Source organism: Pocillopora damicornis, chromosome 3 (assembly GCF_964200805.1).
Source record: "Pocillopora damicornis chromosome 3, jaPocDami1.2, whole genome shotgun sequence".
Taxonomy (NCBI): Eukaryota; Metazoa; Cnidaria; class Anthozoa; order Scleractinia; family Pocilloporidae; genus Pocillopora; species Pocillopora damicornis.
Genome location: NC_142672.1, coordinates 5,075,301 through 5,098,912, shown reverse-complemented (window position 1 = coordinate 5,098,912; position 23,612 = coordinate 5,075,301). Strand labels below are relative to the sequence as shown.

The 23,612-nt window shown below is 35.7% G+C and overlaps 1 protein-coding gene across 2 annotated transcripts; it reads right to left on the bottom strand.

Annotated features, from left to right (window-relative positions):
* Positions 1-1,205: 1,205 nt before the first annotated feature.
* Positions 1,206-23,039, bottom strand: LOC113665918 (retinoblastoma-like protein 1). Of its 2 annotated transcripts, none has more exons than XM_089199814.1 (29): positions 22,835-23,039; positions 21,733-21,869; positions 21,437-21,637; positions 21,097-21,161; positions 17,247-17,375; positions 17,033-17,119; positions 16,552-16,625; positions 16,347-16,411; positions 14,746-14,889; positions 14,438-14,477; positions 14,201-14,265; positions 13,392-13,493; positions 13,117-13,198; positions 12,903-12,989; positions 12,209-12,268; positions 12,019-12,101; positions 11,262-11,382; positions 10,345-10,555; positions 9,579-9,758; positions 9,130-9,380; positions 8,749-8,822; positions 7,789-7,891; positions 7,365-7,436; positions 7,195-7,270; positions 6,307-6,509; positions 5,977-6,033; positions 5,642-5,750; positions 5,029-5,087; positions 1,206-4,568 (listed from the first exon to the last, which is right to left on the bottom strand). In XM_089199814.1, exons 3-29 carry the CDS (start codon positions 21,613-21,615, stop codon positions 4,389-4,391), a joined length of 2,958 nt encoding a protein of 985 aa, XP_089055940.1. In that variant the 5' UTR covers positions 21,616-21,637; positions 21,733-21,869; positions 22,835-23,039; the 3' UTR covers positions 1,206-4,388. The 2 variants fall into 2 exon arrangements, with proteins under 2 accessions (XP_089055940.1, XP_089055939.1); XM_089199813.1 differs by lacking the exon at positions 22,835-23,039 and adding an exon at positions 22,023-22,224.
* Between the last annotated feature and the right edge of the window lie 573 nt (positions 23,040-23,612).

The following is a 23,612-nucleotide window of genomic DNA, read 5'->3' as shown; positions in this document are numbered from 1 at the left end:
TGAAGTTAGAGGGGAGTTATTGACGATATCCTGTTTTTTGCTCTTTACGGAGCAAGTTTTATCAAGATTTGAGAAGAGATGTTTATGATAAGAGATTGAGGCGAGAAAAGAACGACGCTGGGTCTAAGCTATATGCCAACCTTGTTCACAGGGTTCCTCTCCCTTTCTCCTTCGAAAAAGTACTTTTGTGAAGAAGGACGAGAAAGGAGCCTAGGAGCGAGGCTAGGTTTGTGCCTCTGCTTTTCCTTTACTCTCAATCGTTGGGCCGTAAGAAAAAAAACTGGTCACCTGAGGTCCAGAGATCAAGTCAGTTGCGCTGGCGTGTTACACTTGTTAGTGAAAGGAAGTTAAGTAATCCGGCTAAGTTCTGGTATGTTTCGGCTGTGACTGGTCTTGTAACCTCCATATTTTGACTTGTCCTTGTCTATTTAGGGGTAGAGGCCGGTGCAGGGAGGGAGGGAGTGGGCGTGGTCCAGACATTCAGATGAAGAAGCTTAGACCAAAGCATGTTGCTGTCGCAAATGCATAAAATAACTTGGGTAATATTTAGCGATATTGTGAGATTTATACGGATATTTTTTCCTTTCCAATCCTTCCTCTAAGATCTTACGCTTTGACTTAACCCTTCGTCTTTCGCTCTGACGAAGGGCTAACACTCAAATAGTCAGCTCTGAAACCCTTTACAGTGGCCAATTTACATTATCAATTCGATTGATAAAACCAAAATTATCTTGAAAGATCGAAGTAGCCTTTTGGGTGCTAACCCAGCAGATCGTATGGGAGATCTATCTGTCATAAAAAAAGGAACGTCACCAACCGGCTTGCTATAGCTCGACGGTAATAGAATAACAAGCAGAGTAGCGATAAAAAGGAGGGTAAGGGACTGGGTGAGAGGGAAAGCTGTTGCTCCGTTTGGAAAGAAGCCAACTACTGAGTCACATGACCGAGAGTGGTACCTGATATCCAAGCTCGTAACTAACCACTTAACCAGAAAGTGATTACATAGTTCTTCCTTCAAGGGAACTATCTAAGGAACTTACATATTTGACGAGAATAAAAAAATTAGACAATTTTCCTAAGGTGCTGTATACTGTCCCGTTATCCTTGTGAGAAAACTAAATGCAGATAAATTAACTCCCCATAAATCTTTTCTTTACATAAAAAAGCAACAATATATCAACATGAAATCATTTCATCCGAGCATATAGTTTCACTACATCAGATATATTTTTTAATAGATACAACTAATGGAAGTACATATTAGTAGCTTTTAACACCTGAACTGAGCTTGGCTCAGAAAGGATAATCTGAAAGATAAGCGTACTGCTGACTGACATATAAGTGAAAATTAAAGTAAGGCACTATGGTGTTTCATTACAGCAACAGAGAAACAATCAATAAGCTTTCTGCTAAGCGAGAACAAGTTGCTAAAGAAATTCTGCAAATTATTGCAAACACTCTTTATACTTAACACATATCAGAGCAAAGCACAACATGCAAAGCCACAAGTCACTTCACCAAAGAATAGCCATAAAATAGTATTCAACATTTTACGAACTTAGGTAATAACAGCGAGAACAAGAACTGCTCTTCTCTTCTAATAAAATTACCTAATAAGTTAGTTTGTTAATCTAATTTAATTGCTAATTGGCATGTTCCTTAAGGCTAGGGCAACAAAACACTACAGGTCTCTGCCCCTTCACTCCCAAGATCCTATAAGTAAATCTCCTTACTTTCTCCTTAATTCTGTCATGGTCTTTCTTGGGAGTTGAAGAGTTACACAATGAATTCTGAAAAGCGAAATACTTCCTACCACACCAAAACGAAAAAAAAAAATTCACATGCTGAAGGAGAAACTGTCATCAAGAGTTTACTTTATATCAAGTTATCATCTAAGTAATAGATATAGGCATGATTGTTCAAAACCCTAATCGACAATAATCTGCTGCAAGCTATACAAAACCAAACTGTTGCCATGAAAGTTAAACTAGACTAATGTTAAACGAGTGGAAAGCACTTTCTACGATAACCATGCAAGACCATTAGTATCATACGTGCATCCATTAAATTCTCAATCAGCCAATAAAAACTTAACATTAAATTATGACTCTGTTAAATTTGAAAAAATATGCATGTTGAAGTTCAATTTTATTCTGGTTTAAGTTTCATTTTCCTCTCCTTCAAAAGCATTAACATACATTTCCATAACCAAAACAAAGGAAACTGAAACTAACCAAAGGTAAATTGAACCACAAGTCAAGAGTAAATTGCATCTGTCTTTCCGTTTGTTAATTCGATGAAAAATTTTCAGTCTTTAACAACAGAAAGATAGTCTAATCTGATACTGATGACAGTTCCTCCTTAAGAGCATGCAAACTTATTTTTTCCCAAGACACTAAACAGGTTTACTTGCTTTCCTAGCCTCTTTTGTAACATGTATATTCAAAGTTAATTTTTATCAGTCACTCTAATAAATGATTCCAAGCATTCTAACTATGGAACAGCTAAAACTTAAAAGGTTCTGCTACTAAACAATGAAAGTTCCCTAAAACGGAAACAAGCTTTGCAGCTGAAGTCTGCTAAAATTTAAATACTTCCATTTATATCAGATAAGTTAAATTAATCCTAATTCTACTTTTTTGGCCTAAAAAAATGGACAAGAAAGTGGAGGGATAAACCTTTTCCACCTGATTAACATTCCCTGGCCCAAGTGGCAGAGAACAGAAACTGATACGTTAAGTGTTTACCTCCAAACGTCTCATTTGTAATTCACCTCTGTAGCTGCCTTGTGTTTCTTTGCAAATTCATCAACACGTGGCATGAAAATTTTGTGGGTATAAGGTTTGATTTCTCTAATTGACAATTTTTTGTGTTTTGTAGTTTTAATTATTTGTTAGAAAATGTTAATGTAGATCATTGTTAAGGAAACCAAATCTTTTCAACTTTGCAACCTTCAAATACGAAATAAGCCTCTTGATTTAAATGTACCATAGTTTTTTTTTGAGGGCAGTTAATGTTATTTCCAAATTTGAATGCTAGAAGACAGTAAACAGTTTTTAAATCAAGTTAACACCCTATAGCTGATAAGCTCATCTATTCTCCTAGGCTATTTGCTGAAAAATGTGTTTAAAATGTGAGAAGTTACAAATCATCACCTCTGAAAGTTTAAGGGTCAAGGGTGTGACTTCTAAACGTTGCTTAAGGGTTGCTACCTCCTCAATATACACATTACTTCAACAATGTTTTTATTTACCAACTCCTTAGGCTATAAATCCTGAAGAACAGTTTGATACAAGCTTAATTGCAACTTTTTTTGTGTGAAATTTATCAAATGCAATTTAATTCAGTCTTTCAATAGGATAAAACTTCAAGGACGCTAAAAGAATGAAACAGAAGGTCTTCGTTTAGAAAAAATTCTTTTTAGACAAAAAAATTATACAAATTTTATAATTGTATAGTGTGATTTTATTGTTGTATGTATGAAAACTGATTTTGAAATCAAGTGAGAAAAATGCACCAATCTTATCACAGAGAACAATGGGATTCTCCTGTTGACCTATTTATTGGCAATTATTTTTACTTATTGGTGACTAAAAACAAAAAATTATTATATCAACATTTGTAATTAGCATTAAAATCATAATGCTAAATGTGCCAGCTGTGAATGCATTTAGAGTCAAGTAAACTTAAATTACTATGTTAAAGCCATCTCTTTAAGCTAATGCCAGAAGTTGAGTGTATCATTTGACCAATTATGATTAACACAGTTACAACAAAAGAACCATAATTAAACTTAATACAAAACTATAAATGTTTAATACTTCATATTAAAATGAAAATTAAGATTTCCAGAAAAGGATTGATCAAAGGTTCCTACAACAACACTCTTAATGAAACTTGCTTCACAAGAGATTATAACACATTTACACATCATCTAAGAGGTAAAATAATAGGCAGTAATTTTATTAATGGTTCAGATAAGCAGACGCAGTAAATAATTTTTTTCCAGTCAGTTGTTTAATTTACATAAATTTCATAAAACCATATTTTCAGATATAATTTAAGAAGAAAGCTTAGGATAGATTTAATGACTAATAATTTAATAGTGATCATTACTAAGAGAGTAACCTTTTCTGAATTGTTGCAGAACTAAATGGCTGCAAAGTTTAACAAGCAAAATGGACACAAAGAACTTAAAAAATTGTGAGTGGGTTAAAATATCATAATTAAATGGTCTACAAGAACTTATGTGTCCAATGCCATTGATGGTGATAAAAACAAACAAACCCAAAACAAAATGTAAAGGATAGTAAACCACTGCAGCAATTCAGTATTACTTGGTCAAAAGTATACCAAAATTAACCAATCCACCATTTACAATTTCCTGATTATCTGGAGGCTGACGCTTGCCGTTCCTCAAGCATACTGGTTAGTTTTCGTTGTAACACCTCCTCTGAAGCTGTTCGTTTAGCAGGTGGATGACTGCTCTGATCATCTTGCAAAAGAGCTCTCTTACGACTTGTCTCCCCACCACCTTGCTTCAGCATATAATTGATATCTCGTAGCTTCTGCAGATAATAAAATACACAATGAGAATAACTGCATAACACCTCATAAACTTGAAAGCTACAGCCTTGGGTAACCATAGTTTACTTCCTATTCAAAGATATGTGGTGTGCCCCACCCAATGGCCAACATGAGATTGAGTTTTAACTGGAATTTTTGCAGGTAATGGAAAACAAGTTTTTCAAAATGAAGAGGAAGAATGATTTATTTTAAAATTATTTAAACTATGTATTAAGTAATCTTTGAGAAGCAACTGTGGCAATTCCATTTGCTCTTCAGGTATGGACACAATCCTCCTTCAGCACCCTTTATGCCTTGAGAGTTTCTTTCTGTTTCACCTATGTCTAATGTATTAGCTTTGAAAGATGTGGATCAGAAAAATTATCATAATAGGAAGGAGGGTAACGAACACTTATAATTACCACTATAAAAACTTTAACAACAAGACAAAACGTTATTTACCTCGGCTGGACTTTCTTTAAAACAGTACAACATTCGTGTTGTTGGTGTCATTGAAATGCCTGGGAAATAAAAGAAAAACATTACTTTTTCCACTTCTGTGGACTAAAATTTATCATTTATCAAGCTTTTTATCCAAAATTCATTTCACATCCATAGTATTTCGTGGAAATTTCTTTAGAGGGATTTCATATAATGCCTAGAAACAAATGTTAGGGTCCATCTCTTTTGTCTTCTTGTCCTCTGCATCCTCATTTAAGGACTCTTAATACTCAACCATTGACATCCACTTTATCTTCACATTAAGCTAAAGAGACAGCATTTTTCATTGGTGCAGTTTTTATACAGGAATACACTACTGCACTCTGTCTACATTCTTGTAGTCTTCTCTCCATTTTCTCTCTTCTCCCCACTCTCTTCTCCCCACTCTCTTCTAAGTAAACTCTAAAGAACATGCTTATATGTTCACTACTGACTGATATGGGTGGGCATGCCTGGCGGCTGACCTTGGAAGATCACACTAATTTATGGACTCTCAATACTCTTTTTATCTTCAAATTAAGCTTAAGAGACAGCATTTTTCATTGGTGCAGTTTTCATACAGAAAACAACTTACCATTCTTGTGAGGTGAAATATACACTGGATGTCGGGTTGAAACTTTGCGTCGTGGTGAGTGTGCTTGGTTTTTCATGACTGGTAGGGGAGACAGGGGAGGAGAATCCGTCTAAAGGAAAGAAATGGAACCATCAGTAAATCTTGGAATAAACAATCATTGTTTTGAATCACTTGCTTGCTATCTGGACCAGGAAAAGCATTAATTTCATTTCATTCGAATCATCTGCCTGAGTTGCTTTCTAAGATCACTTACCATCATTAAAAATTTCAAAATTCTTATCATATACCAAAAGGAGATTGTAAAAAATAACATGTAACTATGCAACTATACTTACTGCTCTGTCTCCAGCAGAGAACTTGAGGGCAAAATTCTTTACTCTTTTGATGAACACCTGATGAAAAAAATTGATGAAGAAGATAAGTGGTTATCCATTAGATTTTTGTCAAAATATTTGATGTAGTATTTGAATGGGGCAAATTTTGGGTACAAATTTTCATTTCGATTGTTTTAATCCCAAAAGAATCTGCAGTGGAAAGATTTAGTAGCAGAGTTTCTTCTCAAAAATCAAAACTCAGTCTCAGTCTCTACAATTTTGAGAGCTGAGTTTTGAATTTCCATTTGAGTGCTGATGTAACTCAAGAAAAATAGATCTACTTGTCATTACCTTGTTGTAAAACTCAATGAGATCTCCTCTTTCACCATCAATGTTTGGACTGTTTTCTGTACTACTGGATCCGGAGTTTGAAGCACTGTTTGGAGGGGGAGTGGAAGGCACAGTGCTTGCACTCCTTATTGGGCTTGCTCTTGCACTACTGGAACCTTGTACTGGGCTGGCAGGTCCACTACTACCTGGTTCACTTTTAATACCTGTTAATAAATTACCAAAAAAAAGTGTGAAGAGCTAAAATACCATTACAATATCTGTGGTAATCCTATGGGGTTTTCCTCTGCCTACAAATTTCTCTTCCCATTACAGGCAGAGTTGATGTTAGAAAATGAGATAAATGTATGATCTGAAATGAGCTGGCAGCTGAATTGAATTATGCTTGCATAGCAAGCATGGTAGGTTGCAAAGCAATGTACCTTTCAACAAGGGGTTTGGGAGCATGTCTTTCTTTCCCTCCTCCCTCCTCCCCCCCTTTACAAACACACACACCACACACACAAAAAAGTGAATTTTGAAATTCTCTGAGATGTGATTTTTGACATTTTGGGAAATATAAGAGTACCAGTAACTTTTTTTTTAAAGCCAGACATTGATGTCAGAATCAGTTTAAAATACTTCTTTTCTGTCTTAGATCACAATTGACAAAGTAATGGGCACAAAAAAACCTGACATCAAGCAGGTCTCCCTGACTATCTTCCAAAAGAGATGCTAAAATGCCATTTGTATCCAAAAGGAAGAGTTGACAAAAAAGAGATCAGTGCAGCCAAATCTCAAATTTGTGAAAGTCACTTCCTGCTCTGAAACCTGAAATATCCATAGATAGGCTTCAACAAATCCTAACATAAACAAAAGAACACTGATACTCAAAACAATTCTTAATCTCACCTCTTGCTCCACCATCGCTGCCACTGCTGCCAAGAGGAGCTCTTCTTCTTCCTCTGAGAAGCACACTTCTGTAAACCTTTAGGGTTTGAGAAAGTTACCTTTTAATCACATAGTAAACCTTGAGAGAGATTAAAAAATTGAGGTTATTATTTTAAATAAAAGACCCTTACATGGCTGACAGCTTGTGGCTGAGTGCGGTAACACTTCATGATGTTTTGGAATGATAGATCAGCATTTGTGACCTGAAAAATGAACAAGATGAACATGTCAGTTGACGCATGAATGTACAAGTATTGACACCCTACCTTAGAGAAGCAGAGATGCTCTACCTAGAAGAACCACAGTAGGTTTAACCCTTTAATTCCCAAGAACTAACAGTAGATTCTCCCCTTCATTTGTTACACTTTTCCTTGTAAATTAGTTACAAGAGTTTGGCACTGTTAGATCAAAATAAGTTCCATATTCTTGTTACCTACTGCTGTTTGCTGGATAACATATGGGTACTATAATGTTCCTTCAGATTTCAAAAGCTTACCCCTTACAACAAGAAAATACACACAAGACAAAGTTCTACTCACAGAAAAAATGGATTACCTTGCCCATGACATAAATACAACACATCAATATCTGATCAATGTGTCTGTCCTTCATCAGCTCTGTCACATTCATCAGTGTATGTTCAAAGCATGTCCACATCCTGTAAAACAACAATGGGTTAACAGTTGGAATTGGTAAAATATATCATACACCAGGCGAGAAGAACAAAAAACATAGATAATGATTGTAGATATATGAAAATCATATATGTGCACTGCAGTGAAGAAACAAATATAAGAGATCCTTGCAGCTATAAACACTACTGAACTGGTAGTTGAAATAAGATCTGAAAAAAATTCAGGCCTGTATGGGATTTGAACCCATGACCTCTGCGATACTGATAGCCAATATCACTTTCCATGTTTGTCGCTGTAGGTTTTCAACCAAAGAATTGCATACTGTATTAGGGTAGGCAAAGCCTGTGCTGGAGCCAAGTGGGCCATCCAGTTAAAGCTTATCCAGGTTTCCATAGCATGAAGCAACTAAGAGTAATACAACTCCCCCTAGGATAGGATGCCAATCCATCATAAGGTTACCCACTAGCATTTTATCCTCCTTCCCTGACAATACCAGTACCCATTTATACTCCTGGGTAGAGAGAGACACTGTGACAGTGAAACAATTTGTCCCATAACAAAACACAATGACCTGGCCAGGTCTCAAAACTAGACATCCCGACCTGGAGTCCAGCATAATAACCAATAGGCCACAGAAACTCCCACTCACACTATAAGTGGTATTCATTAAATCTGGACAACAATTCCCAAGTAAAATAACAAATTTTGGCTGACAAGATTTTGAAGAGCCCCCCCCCCCCCTCCTAATCTTGTAAGAACCCCTTCTTTAATAGGCCCCTTTCAGTAAGCCTTGGTAATAAGTGAGCCTCACAGTGGCTCCTCAGAAGGGTTTTGAGATAATCAGGAGACAGATATTAAGTGGGCACAAGTGTGAGCTTACTTTAGACGGAGCTCCTCATGGACATCCAGCTTTGTACACAAGTCTCTCAGGCGAACACTGGAAAGATGATAAACCTGTAAATCAACAAGAGAAAGTTCATCAGAAGAGAATGGATGACCTTTGCAAGTAAGCTTGAAGAGGCAGAGGTTAATTCTCCTGTTTTGTAAGCTTTTCTTTGGAAAGGAAAGCAGAAATCATTAAGAAAGTTAACCAAGCACTGTATTTGGGTAATGTTAAAGACAAATGTAAGGAGATATATATACCTTCAATATGTATAATTACACCTGACACACTTATAGCTTTGGAAAACTTCTCATTTCCAAAATTTTGAATATAACGTTCTTTGAGCAGAGTTTGCAGTTAAGGCAGTTCTCACATTACCTTTCTGAAAAATAATGCCAAGGAACCAGTCTTCTTGGGTTTAGTTGGAGTTACAACCTTCCCCTTAGGTGTGGTTGGTGTTGATGATGGTCTCACTGGACTGGATGTTGGTGATGCTGTAGTACTGCTGGTTGTTAATACACTACCAGCCTGAGGAGAAGTCACTTGTACTGTAGTTGAAGTGTTCGGCAACACTACGGCTTGATTAACTAAAAAACCACCACTATTTCCAGGAGCTGGGGTAATGATAACTGAAACAAGAATCAAAGAGTTTGCATTAAAAACCTAAATGCAGGAGAATAGCATGAAAAGACTGTAAAGAGTTCTCTTGTTTGAGTATATAGCTCAGGTCATCAAAATGTAACAAAAAGATTCTGTGTGGTAGCTCTCTTTTAGGGTTGTACAGGATGCATTAACACTGATCCTAGAAATCTGAAAATTAAGCTTACAAGTAGGTGCATTCCTTGCAGTTGTCTGGCGTGTTGTGGGTGACAGTGTCACTGGCTGGGCAGTCTGTGCAGGAGAAGAGCTGCCAAAGTTGACCATGAGATTACGCCGTGCACCACTGCTTGGGGTGACTGGCGAACTAAAGACATCATGGGCTGAAGGTGAGCTTGGCGATGGTAAAACTAGAACACAAAATGGCAAAGAGGAGCAATGTAAATCAGGTCACATTTAGACACTTAACCTTAGGGAAACAACATTCAACCCTTTCACTCCCAAGATCAAATTGGTAATTCTCCCCTCAAGCTGCTACACATTCCCTAGTAAATTAGTAATGAGAATTTAGTGTTAGATCAAGATAACAACTTCTAACGGATAAGCTTGAATATTCTCGCTACCTATTTGCTGGAAAATGTAAGGATATTATAGAGAGAAGTTTCATGTTGATCACTTCTAGGAGTTAAAGGGTTAATTTCCATCAAGAGGCTAAAAAATCAGCAAACAATAATATTCCAACACAAATAAAAAGGTCCTGAAAAAAATTGTAGGGGAGAGGAAAGTTGTTAAATTTAAGGATAATGGGAAAAAAATTGTGAGAGCCTCTAAAAGCTGGTCTGAAATACACCTACTATGGTGTAAATATGGTTGAAATATGGCAGATAACAATCCATGGAAAGGTAGTAAACAATGATTTAAAAAATTCAACAAACTTATCTTGCTTCTTAGGAAAGACAGACATAGATGGAAAATAAAAATGGTGTTGTAATTCACCTCTCCTTGCAGCTCCTTCTTCTCCACATATCCTTTGAACACGAGGGTGGATAATTGGTGAAGCTAGTAAGTTTTGAGTGGTGTGCACAGATTCTGTTTGGTAAGGCAGGGATACATCTTCACATGAAGGAACAGAGCCAGCTTGTTGGATCGAATACCAAAGAGGTGAATCATGGCTCCATGCAAGGCATTCTAGAATCTGTTCCTCTATCTGGTTGAAAAAAGCACATGAACTGATTAAAATTTGGACAAGATAGTTTTATTACACGATACGTGTTCAAACATCTATATTGTTCCATTGGAACAAAAAACAAAAAACACAAAACACAACACAAAACAAAAAGACTGCACTTCTATTTTGTTATACAGCCAGGTACATTTGATCTTGCAATAAGTAGTATTTTGAAATCACTATGGGAGGGGAGCTCCTTGTGCTGATTTAGAAGCAACAACTTCCTTAATATATTGTGGTTCAACATTTTCTCATTAAAACTTTTTCAATGGGTAATATTTTTCAGTTTTCCTATCTCATGTTACTTACATGTACATAACCCAAACAAATATATCACAAAGATAACAATTATCTCTTCTTCTGCACCATCAGTCAGTCAAATCACACATCAAGGTCATGAGAATAATGAAAATCATCACCAACTTAAATAATAAATAATTTATTTAATTTATTTAATAAATAAAATAAATAAATAATAAATAAATAATAAATAAATAAATAATGGAAATCATCACCAACTAAAAGAAGCTCTCAATTGTAAAATAATCCTTAAGAAATGTATAGAGAACAGTATGGAGACTGCATACATATGTTAGGTTGTAAAGGGTGAAAAGGAGCTAACAATGTTTTTTACTACAGGAAAAAGATCAAATCAGTTCTGATACTCTGGTCATCTACAACTCACATGATTAAGATGCTTCACGACATCTCTTGACAGCCCATCTTCAGCTTTGATGAAAACTTCAATAATTTTGTAGAATGAGAAAGGACTGATTTCAAAGATTTCAATCACCCAAGGGAAAGTCCTAATGGTGAAATAATAACAAAAAAAGAAGGTTAATTGTATTAAAAAATACAGATATATGGAGCAAATTTTAATTAAGTGTAAAAGAAACGCGCAATTGCTTTGGTTATGCTTTAATTTAGTATGTGTTTAATCAAGAAACTTGTACCACCTTGCCAACCAGTAAGATTTAAAACCAAAACTAAGGGGTACCTTGCACACCCATTTAGATCAGTCAAGTTTTAAGCATTGAGCTGGGGACTTGAGCACTCTGCATGAATGCTCAAGTCTTATCCATTGAGCGCAATACTTGACAGCTCTGCATGAGTGCTAAAGCATGAGACTCAAGCAAACAAATTTAACTCTCAAGCTAAAGCCATTAATTCTTGCCCATTTAAGGTTTGCGATTTAAAACTGTTAATTTTGAGATCGCCAACTGCTGCACTACTTAAGTATCAAAAATGTAAATTACCCTTCTAAACATATTTTACTTCTAATTAAGAAGTACCAGCACTCACTTCAAACACTTTTAAACCATGGAAATTCTAGTTCTGAATAAAAGAATGCACATCTTAAGATAAAAATTTTACAAGGCAACACTACTTTTGGTTCCTCTGATTGGCTATTTTGTTTATTTCAGATTTGGTTAGACAGTTACCTTTGAGAGTTGTAAGAGAAAATTATGATTTCCAAACAACAGGCCATCAAGGAACAATGAAAGTTATCTTGCTCCAGCAAACCCTGTGAAAAGTAATGAAATACGATTTAAAGCTCTCCAAAATCGAACAAAAATGAAATTATTGCTCCTCCAACTGACCCTTGCAATGCAATTTAATATGTTCACTCACAGTTAAATCAAGGTGTCCTTGTAACCTTTTCTTTTCCAGCAGAGTTATACTTTCAAGAACCTGCAAATATATTCATTTCATTTTGAACCACTCTTTGCCTATATATCTTAATCTCTACTATGTAATAGACTTCCAATACTAATATACTGTACTAATAGCTTGTGTATTTTGTTTTCCCAATGAAGGTCTCAAAGAAATTTTCCTGATACCTTTTGTAAATTACTAGAGCTTATGCTGGTAACAAGGAAGTTTGATAGAAACAGCTCTCTATAATATTATCACATGATCTACTGTACGTTGGAAACACAATCATACAAACTAAAGAGGTCCATTTAATACTCTAAAATAGCTTGTTACTGTTTTCTGCAAATTTTAAAATTGTCTCAACTTTATACTTTAAAAGTTTGCCAACCCTTCTCCACCCTCAATTATCTTTTTTCCTTCTTTCTATCGTTGCCTCTTAAATAATTATTAGGCGAGTGTTTTTCATCTCTATTTCATTATACGTTTACAATTCATGGTAGCCACTGATTTGATGACAGATAGGTACAGCTCAAAAGAAGATAGAAAAATCTCATAGCATGGCTCCTTCAACAGTAAATGAAGAGTATCAACATAAAAATAAGAAAGCTATTGTTTGGTTGTAGAATACCACATTTATAGACTAACAGTACAAAAAAATGCCTTTTCTGACCTTGTAGTACAAAATTTCAGCAAGTTTTAATCTCTTGGTTGCAAATTCTCTTGTTGAGCAAGGAGACTTAGGTCTATCAGGAGATGGCTGTAACAAGATTTAAAAAAGCAGCAATAAGAACAAATGAAAATTAACTCACAAAATGATATTCACTGCAGTATGCTATAGCAACCGGATTGCGCAAAAATTAATTTCAAGTCCAAGTAGCTCATACCTGTACATATTCTCTTAAGAATGTCTCCCCAAGTGTGCTGACACGACTTTCAATGGCTTCTTGAGGGTTTCTGCTGCATTCCCTGTGACGAAAAAAAATTAACAAACTGTGTATAAAACTTAGTCGGTCTACATCCTATTGCACTCTGGTAGCTTTCTTTAAGGTTTGAGTTTTTTTCAGGGTGTCATCTTGTGCCTGCAAGTTAAATCCCTTTCAGACTGCATGCAGTTATGGTTGCAGGAAAACTACTATTTCACAATAAGTTGCAAACTTACGAGAATATTTTCAGAAGGCCATCACTTGGTCCTGCCTTCAAACCTGACAAAAGAGCTTGTAGTCTACTGACTGATTGTGTTGCTGTTGAAACAGGAGTTATCCTATGTAACAAAAAGAATGCATGTTAACAACTGCAAATAAAAAAGTCATATAATCTATACATGTTGACATATTGTGATTGACCATACCCAGATAACTTTGTTCCAATGAACAGCAAGTACACTCTATCATACATTTTTTATTCCAACTAGCTGAGTAAAAGAAATAAGCAGAAAATGTATTTTTCTGTCACTCCAGTGAGATCCAGGGGATTTTTTTGCTAACTGAATGAACCCCTTAACTCCCATGAGTGACCAAGACAAAATTTCTTCTTTGTACAATATCAATACAATGTCAAACAGGTAAGTGATGAGAATGGAGAAAAACATCAATTTTGGGATAATTAGTTGATCCAATACTAAATTCTCTGAATTAACATAATATGAATCACATGGTTGACAGTAAGGAGATTTTCAAATTTGATCTGGTTAAAGGATTTACTGTTTGTTAAGACTGCTTGCTTATCTTGATACAAATAATTGACAATTCAGAAAAAAAAAAAAAAAAGCTCAATGTTCTCTTTACTTGTGGAATTCACGACAGAATTTGATAGTACATAACACCCTTGACTGTGTCAAATGGATTATTCAACATTATTCACTATGCCTTTGGCTAACAACTGTTAGTTAGATTGAGAAATTCAACTAGGCAGTGTATGAGAAAAGTCTGATTATTTCTTCTATTCATTTTTCATAATTGGAAAACTTACTTTGGGTCTTTCTCCTTTAAATAACGTCTTCCAGTCAGTGGTGTTGAAGGGGCTAAGCTTCTTGTCTGATAACAAACAGTGTCACAAATAACTCTGACTTCATTTAACATGCCCTACATGTGTAAGAGTTTATCCAAGTGATGAGTGCTTTTAAAATTTAACAAACTTTCTTTCACAAAGAATCATTAGTCAGGGAATTTTATCATGAAAACCAAAGCGAAAGAAGTATATACTCACTCTTGTAAAGTGCTCCTGTAAGTTCCTTCTTAGTCCCATTCTACAAATAAAAAATATCTATTTAGAAGTAATAAATTGTTTGTGATGTGAAAGCTTAAAAAAAATTCCAATCACAACAGGAAAGTATACACTCCAAAAGTGCTGAGCAACACATATCATCTGAGATATTGCAGTCCGAAATTGTTCATTCATGTAAATGCTTGTACCTTTAAGGGTGTGGGGTGTTCTGTAACAGCAGAAGAATTCTTTGAACTAAGCAGCTCAAAATTTAATATTTTGCCATCTAGATATAATGAATCATAGTGAACCTTTGTTGCTCATCCACTTCAGCAAAAGTGTAAGACTTGGCTGGGGTTCCTATTTCAATGTGAGCTTCATCATCCAAGAAGATCCTTTCATCAAAATCACCGACAGACAACACATACTCTTCGTACTCTTTGTTGACAGATTTACTGTTTGGAAATAAAAAGAAAATTAGATCAAAACCTGTAATTTTTCAAAACATCTGGTGCAAGGGAAAAGACATTTTTAAGAAACAATTATTTAGGACTCAAAAAGTTGACAGAGTAGACATCAGTCTGGGTGGAAATACAGCAAGGGAAATAACAAGCCACAGGACTTAAAGCTCAACTATTTTCACCCTTTAACCCTTTAGTCCCTAAGAGTGACAAACATCTAATTTCTCCCAACAATATCTCCTCAAAATCACAGGGTACAGACAAGAGGATGTGAAGTTTATATGAAATAATTCATATTTGTACTGCGGTTGTAGATGAAAGTGAAATGTGATCATCGCAGTAAATTTTCCAATTTAAGCAATTGGAAAGAAGAAGCAGCTCAAAATTTAATATTTTGCCATCTAGAAATAATGAATCATAGTGAACCTTTGTTGCTCATCCACTTCAGCAAAAGTGTAAGACTTGGCTGGGGTTCCTATTTCAATGTGAGCTTCATCATCCAAGAAGATCCTTTCATCAAAATCACCGACAGACAACACATACTTCTTCTTTCCAATTGCTTAAATTGCTTAAATTTACTGCGATGATCACATTTCACTTTCATCTACAACCGCAGTACAAATATGAATTATTTCATATAAACTTCACATCATTTCACTGCACGGGAAGATATGAACTCAATAAATTGACCTCACTCCCAATGTGTGGCTTCATAGCTCAGTTGGTAGAGCATCGCACCGGTATCGTGGAGGTCACGGGTTCGAATCCCGTTGAAGCCCTGATTTTTTTTCAGGCTTCTTCTTTCCAATTGCTTAAATTGGAAAATTTACTGCGATGATCACATTTCACTTTCAGACAAGAGGATATAGGAAATGATCACAAACTAGAGAAGCTCTTGATCATGAAACAAATTCTCCTTTTCAGAACATTAGGAATTATCTACAGGACAGTAAGGAGAATATGAATACTGATGTTAGGGTGCAAAGGGCTGCCTCCCAGAAGTACTGGACATGTATCTTCATATAATATCCATAAATTATACTGCAAACAGGAAATGAAAATGCTCAAAATGGCTGCCAGGAATGAAATTTTAGTCATGTGGAAAAGAATGAAAATGAAACAATATTAAAAAAAAAAAAAATGAAAAAAGTATTTTAGTAGTATGATAATATAAAAAATCTAATAATATTAAAACTAGTGTTTTAATATTATTCAAATGTTTACTTTAGCCAAAAACACAAAAGAGAAAACCATTCAAACTTGCTTCCACAACAAATTTAGCCACTCAAGTTTTCTACTACCCTACATAGCCACCAAAAACAGTCACAACTTAAAGGGCATCAATTATGAATCTTGAGATGCATACAAAAAAACTCATAATTTTCCAAAAGTAGATACCCTTAACCAGAAGGCAGTGACAAACCTGGAGTAAATAACTGAACAGGCCTTACCCATTTGATTCAAAATTGCCTTGATCCAGAATTCCTGTCAGGTTCTCTTCGTTACCCTTCAATATCTGTTGGAGTAAAATTTTGCAAACATTATTCCACACTCTTGGGTGAAAAAAAAACTGATCAAACATGGAAATAAACATTCCATAATGCCCAAACCATAAAAAAGGATATCAACTGTGCTGAATTCGCATCTCATAAGTACCTTCTTTTCAAATAGTTGCTTTATAAAGGGCTTCCAGTGATGTTCTTTAATTCCTTTTGCCTCCAAGATTATTCCTAATAGGAGATAAATTATATTCATAAGCATAAGTGACCTTCAACATAAAACATAAAGGGAAGGCTAAGCTACTTTTCATATGCTTTGCATCACTACAGGGGTAAGTATGAGGCCATTGATGCTACAATGACTTTTTTTGATGAAAAGAAAAACTCGTTTTCACAACAAAAGATTTGCGCTTAAGACTCCTTTTGAAGGTGATGGTTTTTAGAACTTTGAAATGGCCTTCTGCATGGATTACTCGTCTCAAAAACATATGACATTGACTTCAACATTTCCTACTTATAATCCCTAATCCAACATACCACCCATTGGCCTGTTGTGTATTTTACAATAGGAAAAGTGTGGATTCCATACTAAGCTGGAGTAAAATAAACAAGAAAAAAAAAATCCAATGTTATGGTACCTTCATGTCTGTTGCACAAGCTTTCAACAATACAAGGCACTTCAGCTGGTACTTTGAAGTCTCTGTTACCAAAATCTTGAGGTAGTCCTTTACAAAGGATAAAAAAAAAATATAACTTCAATCCTTGTTCCTCTACCATTAATAGTTTTCAACTTAAATAATAAGTCATACAGAATTGAAATTAAATTGAAAGAAGTTAATTGAGAGGGTGTACCTTCAAACTTTGGATTCAGTAGTTCTCGGCGATTCTTTGCATACAGTGCATTTGAAAAAAGGAGATCCAGGCAACATAAAAGCAGATGGTAGGAGTTCACTAGGTCATCACTGATTGCAGGAAAATTACCTGTTGATCAATACATGGCATGTCATGACTTTCTTGTTCCACCATGGTAGAGGGAAATGAATACCCCTGTCACTCAAAGGAATTCTGTGTTTACTCAGTTACAACAATGTTAACTATATTTTTGTGACTCAAAAACACCTCTCAGTAACACTTTACACCCTTACATCAGTATACATGTTCTCCATACTGTTGTTGTTTTATTTCCCATTTTACTGACAAGGAGAATTTGTTGAACAATCAAGAGTTTCTTTAGTTGGTGATCATTTCCATCATTCTTTTGATCTCATCCTTCGATTTGACAGTAATATTGAAAGAAATTACATTCTGGTCACTCTTAAGGATTGAGGGGTCAAGGGAAGACTTATTGTTTTTTTGTTTTGTTTTTCTTTTTAATGAAGATTGTGTTCAATTCTCCACTAAAAGGAATTATTGATCTGAAACACACTTACATCATGATACCTCTGTTTGCTATCAAATTTCAAGAACATATATACCATAGTTATTCAGTTATAAGGTGCACTTGGCTATAAGACGCACCCCCAATTTGGCAACTTCATTATTGCATGTTTTCAAACTGAAAATATCGCTAAAATACTTGGTTATAAGGTGCACCATTGTTTGGGGAGTAAAGATCAGTCAAGTTTATTGTAAATTCTTTCATAAACTTACAAAAAAGCGAAAAAGTCAAGTATCGATTTTAGTTTACCGTTAATTAACAAAAGCAGAATTGTTGCACGTGCAACCATGCGCACAAACAAAAGCCTTGATTAAACAAGAATTAACATACTGCTGAGAATGCAGGTCTCAGTGCACAAAAAAGGCTGAATGGATAAAGAAGGTATTTATCTCTTTGCTTGTTTATTTTCGTTTCGATTTGTGATGTATCAAATTACTAAAACATGTGCTCTTGAGCATGTATCATATCTATGCAAATTTGACTTCGCTCGTCTTTTCAGAACCACCATATTTATAAAAGTCAATGACCAACACTGAGTGTCCTTTAATTTGCTTGAAATCATACCAGTAACTGTGGTAAAAAAAATTGTTTCGGGAAAATATTAGCCTATAAGACACACCCATACTTTGGCAGTAATTTTAGTAGAAATTAGGAATTTCTTGAAAAAATGGTGCACCTTATAACCGAATGACTACAGCACCTCTTGCTTATTGACTGAGTTTTTTCTGCTCAAATTAACACTCCAAGCATGAAGCAAACAGGCCATAGGTCCCAGTAACTGACAAAGTTAGTAAGATGTTCATTACATTTCTGAGTTCAAGTAACAGCTGGAAATTATAGTTTAAACAAACTTTTGAATCAGTGGGCTGTACAGTGCAACACGACCCACTAAATTGACCAATCTTAACACACATCTTAGCCGAGAGACATAATAAAACGAAGAAATGCATCCTTCAATGTAGTGGCTACCTTCTATATTATGATTTATACAATTTCCTTCTCATTTAAGATCTTAGATCAAATTAAAGACATGATTCAAAAGCAGTTCATGCTGAGTTGTGTACCAAAATTACAGCAATATTCAGAAAATTGGTCTACTTAGTAGCAGAGAATTCTTTAAATCAACCACAAGACAGTTTCAATCTAGTTTACTGTAACTATTACTCTACTCTTTATTCAAGTCCAAAACCTAACACAGTGATGCATATGACCTTGGAAAACTGCTATTCATGTAAAAGGCAGTCATCTAGATCAGAACACTACTTCTGTGTGACAATGATAAAGAAAGGCTCACACATTTTCACAAAATTTCCAAATCTAACGATTAGACATAGTCAGGTTTTTTTAATCCATCTATCAAATTGATAAAAGTGCTTTTTCCATTTAAAAGTGGTTTAAAATAATGCAAAATTGGTAACATTACCATGAATACAAACCACACAAAAAGAAAATCTATAAAAGAATAAATTACTTGTTGTAAAACACAGGAAGTTTCCAGCTGAGCTTTTGTCTTTTGGTAAGACAAATGGGACTAACAAGTGGTAGCAAAGAACAAGATTTTAACTCTCTGGCAGACCTTCTTTATCCTTTGATTAGTTTTGAAAAATGGACACAAAATACTACAAGGATAACATCACTACAAATAAATCTGTGGTTTAAATACTGCTAAAATCAAATTAACCTCACGCAGAGTAATTAAGTGTGAAATGTAATTCAGTCAAATCTGTTATAGAATAAAAGAAACTTGACTGAAATATTCAAAGATACATGCGAAACAGAACATTTGATAGTAAAATTTTAAGATAAGGAAAACAATGTTTAAAACATTCCTGCTTGTGCTGAAAGGTTAAGTTCATGACAAAGGAATTAATTCAAATTGTCAACACTCTGTCAAAATGTCTGCTGCAAATTGACAGACCAATTTCGTTGCTGAGGATTTAAATGCACAGTATCAAAATTCAAGTTTAGACATGCCCATGGATGAAGCAACATATCTTAACTACTTAGCAAACTGACCTCAATATTGTGACAGCTTCCTTAGAAACAGAGTAACCACTAAAAGTCAATTAATCATTGGAGTATGACCCCTGGAAACGTGCCTGAACACGTTTGGTGCTGCTGAGCTGTCTCTGAACCATCCATCAATCAATTTATGGCTTAGTTTATTGCTCAAGCATGAACAAATACAAACAAAAGACTGACATATAAATTTGCCTCAGACTTCACTCTGGTTCAGCAAGAGTCAGGTGGGATGATCCCACACAGCCCAATCCCAGACTCGCATTACAATCAAATAATCTTGTTCAGTGAACCAGAAGATAGCAACTAATGAAAAGGCAAACGTTTAAACTCTCTGTTGCACTCTGGTGCAAATTTACCCTTGTACAAAAATGTTTGGTGCACAAATTTCCTGTGCTTAATAGCAATTAGCCTTAAGCAAAACAATTTTCAGAGCAAAACATAAAAGATTGCGCTTGAGGCTGAGGTCATGCTCTAAATATCTGCCCATCATTTCTATGTTGCATAATTATACTGATCTCACTGCCAACAGTCAAAATTCAACAAAACCTGTCTCTAAACAACGTTTGTTATGGGTAAAGCCCATGGAAAAAAAAGCCTTTTATAATTTCTACAATTTTTCATCACTGTGCTATATCATCATGAGCTAGGCCCTTTACACATGTTCCTTTCCTTTCCACAGAGCGGTAGTCAGCCAGTGAGCAATAAAAATAGAAAAAATACCCCACAAGATTGCGGTAAAGGAGAATATTGATTACACACTAAGTTCAAATTTCACAAGATGCAGACACCACCCCCAAAATTCTCCAAGAGAATAACAGCAAGTTAATTTCGGAATCCCGTGCGAGCTAAAGGACAAAGAACCAAATCTTTTGTCTTCTGGAATACATGTATGGCATTTTAAAAACTTTCTCAACAACCGGATTTTTCTACCCGCTAGCCTATGCACTAAAAGACAAACCTGATATTTCTCGGCCCGGAATCTTGCTGTGAAGTTGTAATTTTAACACCCCCTTATCTGTAAGTGTTTAAATGACGAAGTGTATGCGAGAAGAATTAAACATTAAGTTTAATTCTGCTACATGATGCAAGTAAAATTTCGCGCCAACGGGCACGGAACACGAACCTGGCCGGCCTTTGTGCATCATTCCCGATTATAGTACGCATTTTTCATAGATAAAAATGTCAAACAAATTTCTTTTGAAAGTAAGAAGGAAAGTATACCAAATCTGTAAATACACTTACCTTTCGCTTGAATATATAATGTCCAGCAAAAAGCGAACACATCACCAACTGAACAGGGTTGTTTCCTGTGCGCGGAGGATAAAAGAATTCCAAATGATTATTGCAGTGAATAAGCCACGAGTTACTCATTTGAATATCACATGTTTACAGCTGATATGCTAACAAAGCTATTTCCACGGGAAAAAAATTGTGGAAAATGAAAAACACGAAACGAACAACACTCGTAGATTTTCAGCTGTAGCGACGAACGCGATAGGCTTACATTTTCACAAGCCACATAAATCGTCACGTTATTGTTTATACAATCGCAGAAGGCCACGCAAAAACTTACTGTTTTTACCTAGATTTTCGGCCTCGTTGAGTCTTTGTGTTTTCCTCCCTAGGATCTTTAAAGATTTCCAAAAAAATTGGCTCGTATTTCTTGAAGATCACAGTCGAGACGTGAAAGTTCCTTTCAAGCAATTCGATTTTCTTTCGAAAGTCTCCCGCAGCATTCGACATGTCCAACCATTTCTTCATTTTATTGAAGAACTGAATGAGGCTGTAAAGACACAAAAATCCAATACATCACAGGTCTGTTTGTCAGTAGAGAAGCTGAAATAATTATAGATATTTAAAATTACGCTGAAAGCTTACCTTAATTTCGCTGCCCTCAACAATCGAGTAAGAGAAACGCAGTTTCCTTCGACAGTTCCAGTGCTGTCGACCGTTGGAACAACACTCTTACGACAGGCGACGTACAAAGCACATGCCAGCCAGTGGAGACTGTCCCCCTGAAAGATAAAGTTATCAAATTTGAAAAATATGTTTGCAAAACGCACTTGATCTCATCACGAACCGGTTGATATCCGCGAAACGACAACCGTTGAGTGGGATGTACGTACGATTCGAAGCAACTATGTAACGAACGCATACATAAACGGTACCTCTAGAGTGTAATTCGTGCTAATTTTCTGGTACGAAGTCCATGCCTCTTGACTCGTCTCCTTATCCATGTTAAGATTACGACACAGATTTTCGAATCGTTCTGAACTATTCGCTTCTTCATCGTCGCTGGAACTCGCCATGATTTTTCGGTTTTGTGCGAAGGGCCCGAATTGTAAACGCAAGCACAAAACCCGAATTGGCGGGAAAATGTGACGACCTCCTAATATAGCAAGGCGACGAGTGATGTTCGCATGACAACTACGCGTCAGCTGTCAATAACAATAAGAATTTAAATGATCTCTTTCCTTATTTGGTAGTAATTTCCCGCCCTTTTTAAATAGCTAAACATGTACAGCTGAGAGTTGATACTAGCTACGACTGATCGTTCTTGGACAACAGCTTGTGGCCTGCTGGAATGACATCGAAACTTTAGAATCTTCTTTAACGTCCCTTTAGAGCGACCGACCTTGAGTTTTGTTGAAAGATGACTTGGAGCTTAATTTTTCTAAATTTGTTAACTTCACAAAGCAGATACGCGTCCATTTTCGCTCCCTGAGGATTTCGCTAAGTACCTTTGATCCTGCACGTGCCAGAACAACATGACACGAACAATTTTTACTTTCCCCTAACTCTTAATTTAAAATATTTGTATTAAGTCACTGTAGGTTTTATCCGTGATCTCCTATATTTTCGTCATACATTCTCTAGAAAATCAAAGCGTCAAGACATCGTAGATATTTCATGGGTGACCTATTCAACGATTAAGTCTTCTTTCAGCTGAGATCATGTCATCGGCTTGATGACTTCTTACCTAAAAAAGGGCAGAGCCGGCAACCGCAGATGTACTTCTACGCGACCTCAACATTAAACCTGCCGCTCAAGAAAGACTTTGTATCTAGAAGGAATGATAAACATCGAGTAGAACGATCTCAAGAAATTTCGAGAGTTCAAACTTGTTTTCGCACTGATCATTCGGTACGGCTCTGATGCGATTCCCGAAGGACTCGTTAAAAGGTTGGAAACGTCACCGCCCCAGCTCGTTTCTATTCTTGGTCCCCTCTTCAATATTCATAAGGTCAAGGAAATATTGAAGTTTTGATTTCTTGTTTTGTATCAGATACAATGCCCGTTATTTTCCATTGTCTGATCCACTCCTGATTACCTTTCTCTTACATCTTGAATATATACTAATCGCCGATCACGACATGATCGGGTGGATTGTATTTTCTCCTATTTAGATTGAAAAGCAAAATCTTAACCGAATTATCTAGACTTTCAGACCGCTTTCAATCGCATAAAGAAGTTGAAAGCTGCATAAAAAGAGAATTCAGTCTTGAAGAACCTTTACACGGGATATTTCTGCATCTGAGATCTTAAATCAGCAAGACACTTCTTTTTTCCCGTAATATTTTCTTTTTACATCGAAAAGAGCAAGTAAAGGCATGATCATACTGATTACTCAAAACAAAGTCTCAACAACTTCGTCTTAAAATGCCTAGCCATAAATCCTTCTTATCTGACAAAATGATCTCAGCGATTATTTTCTTACTATGCTTGAAGTGACAAATGGATAACCAGGGCTGCTCGAC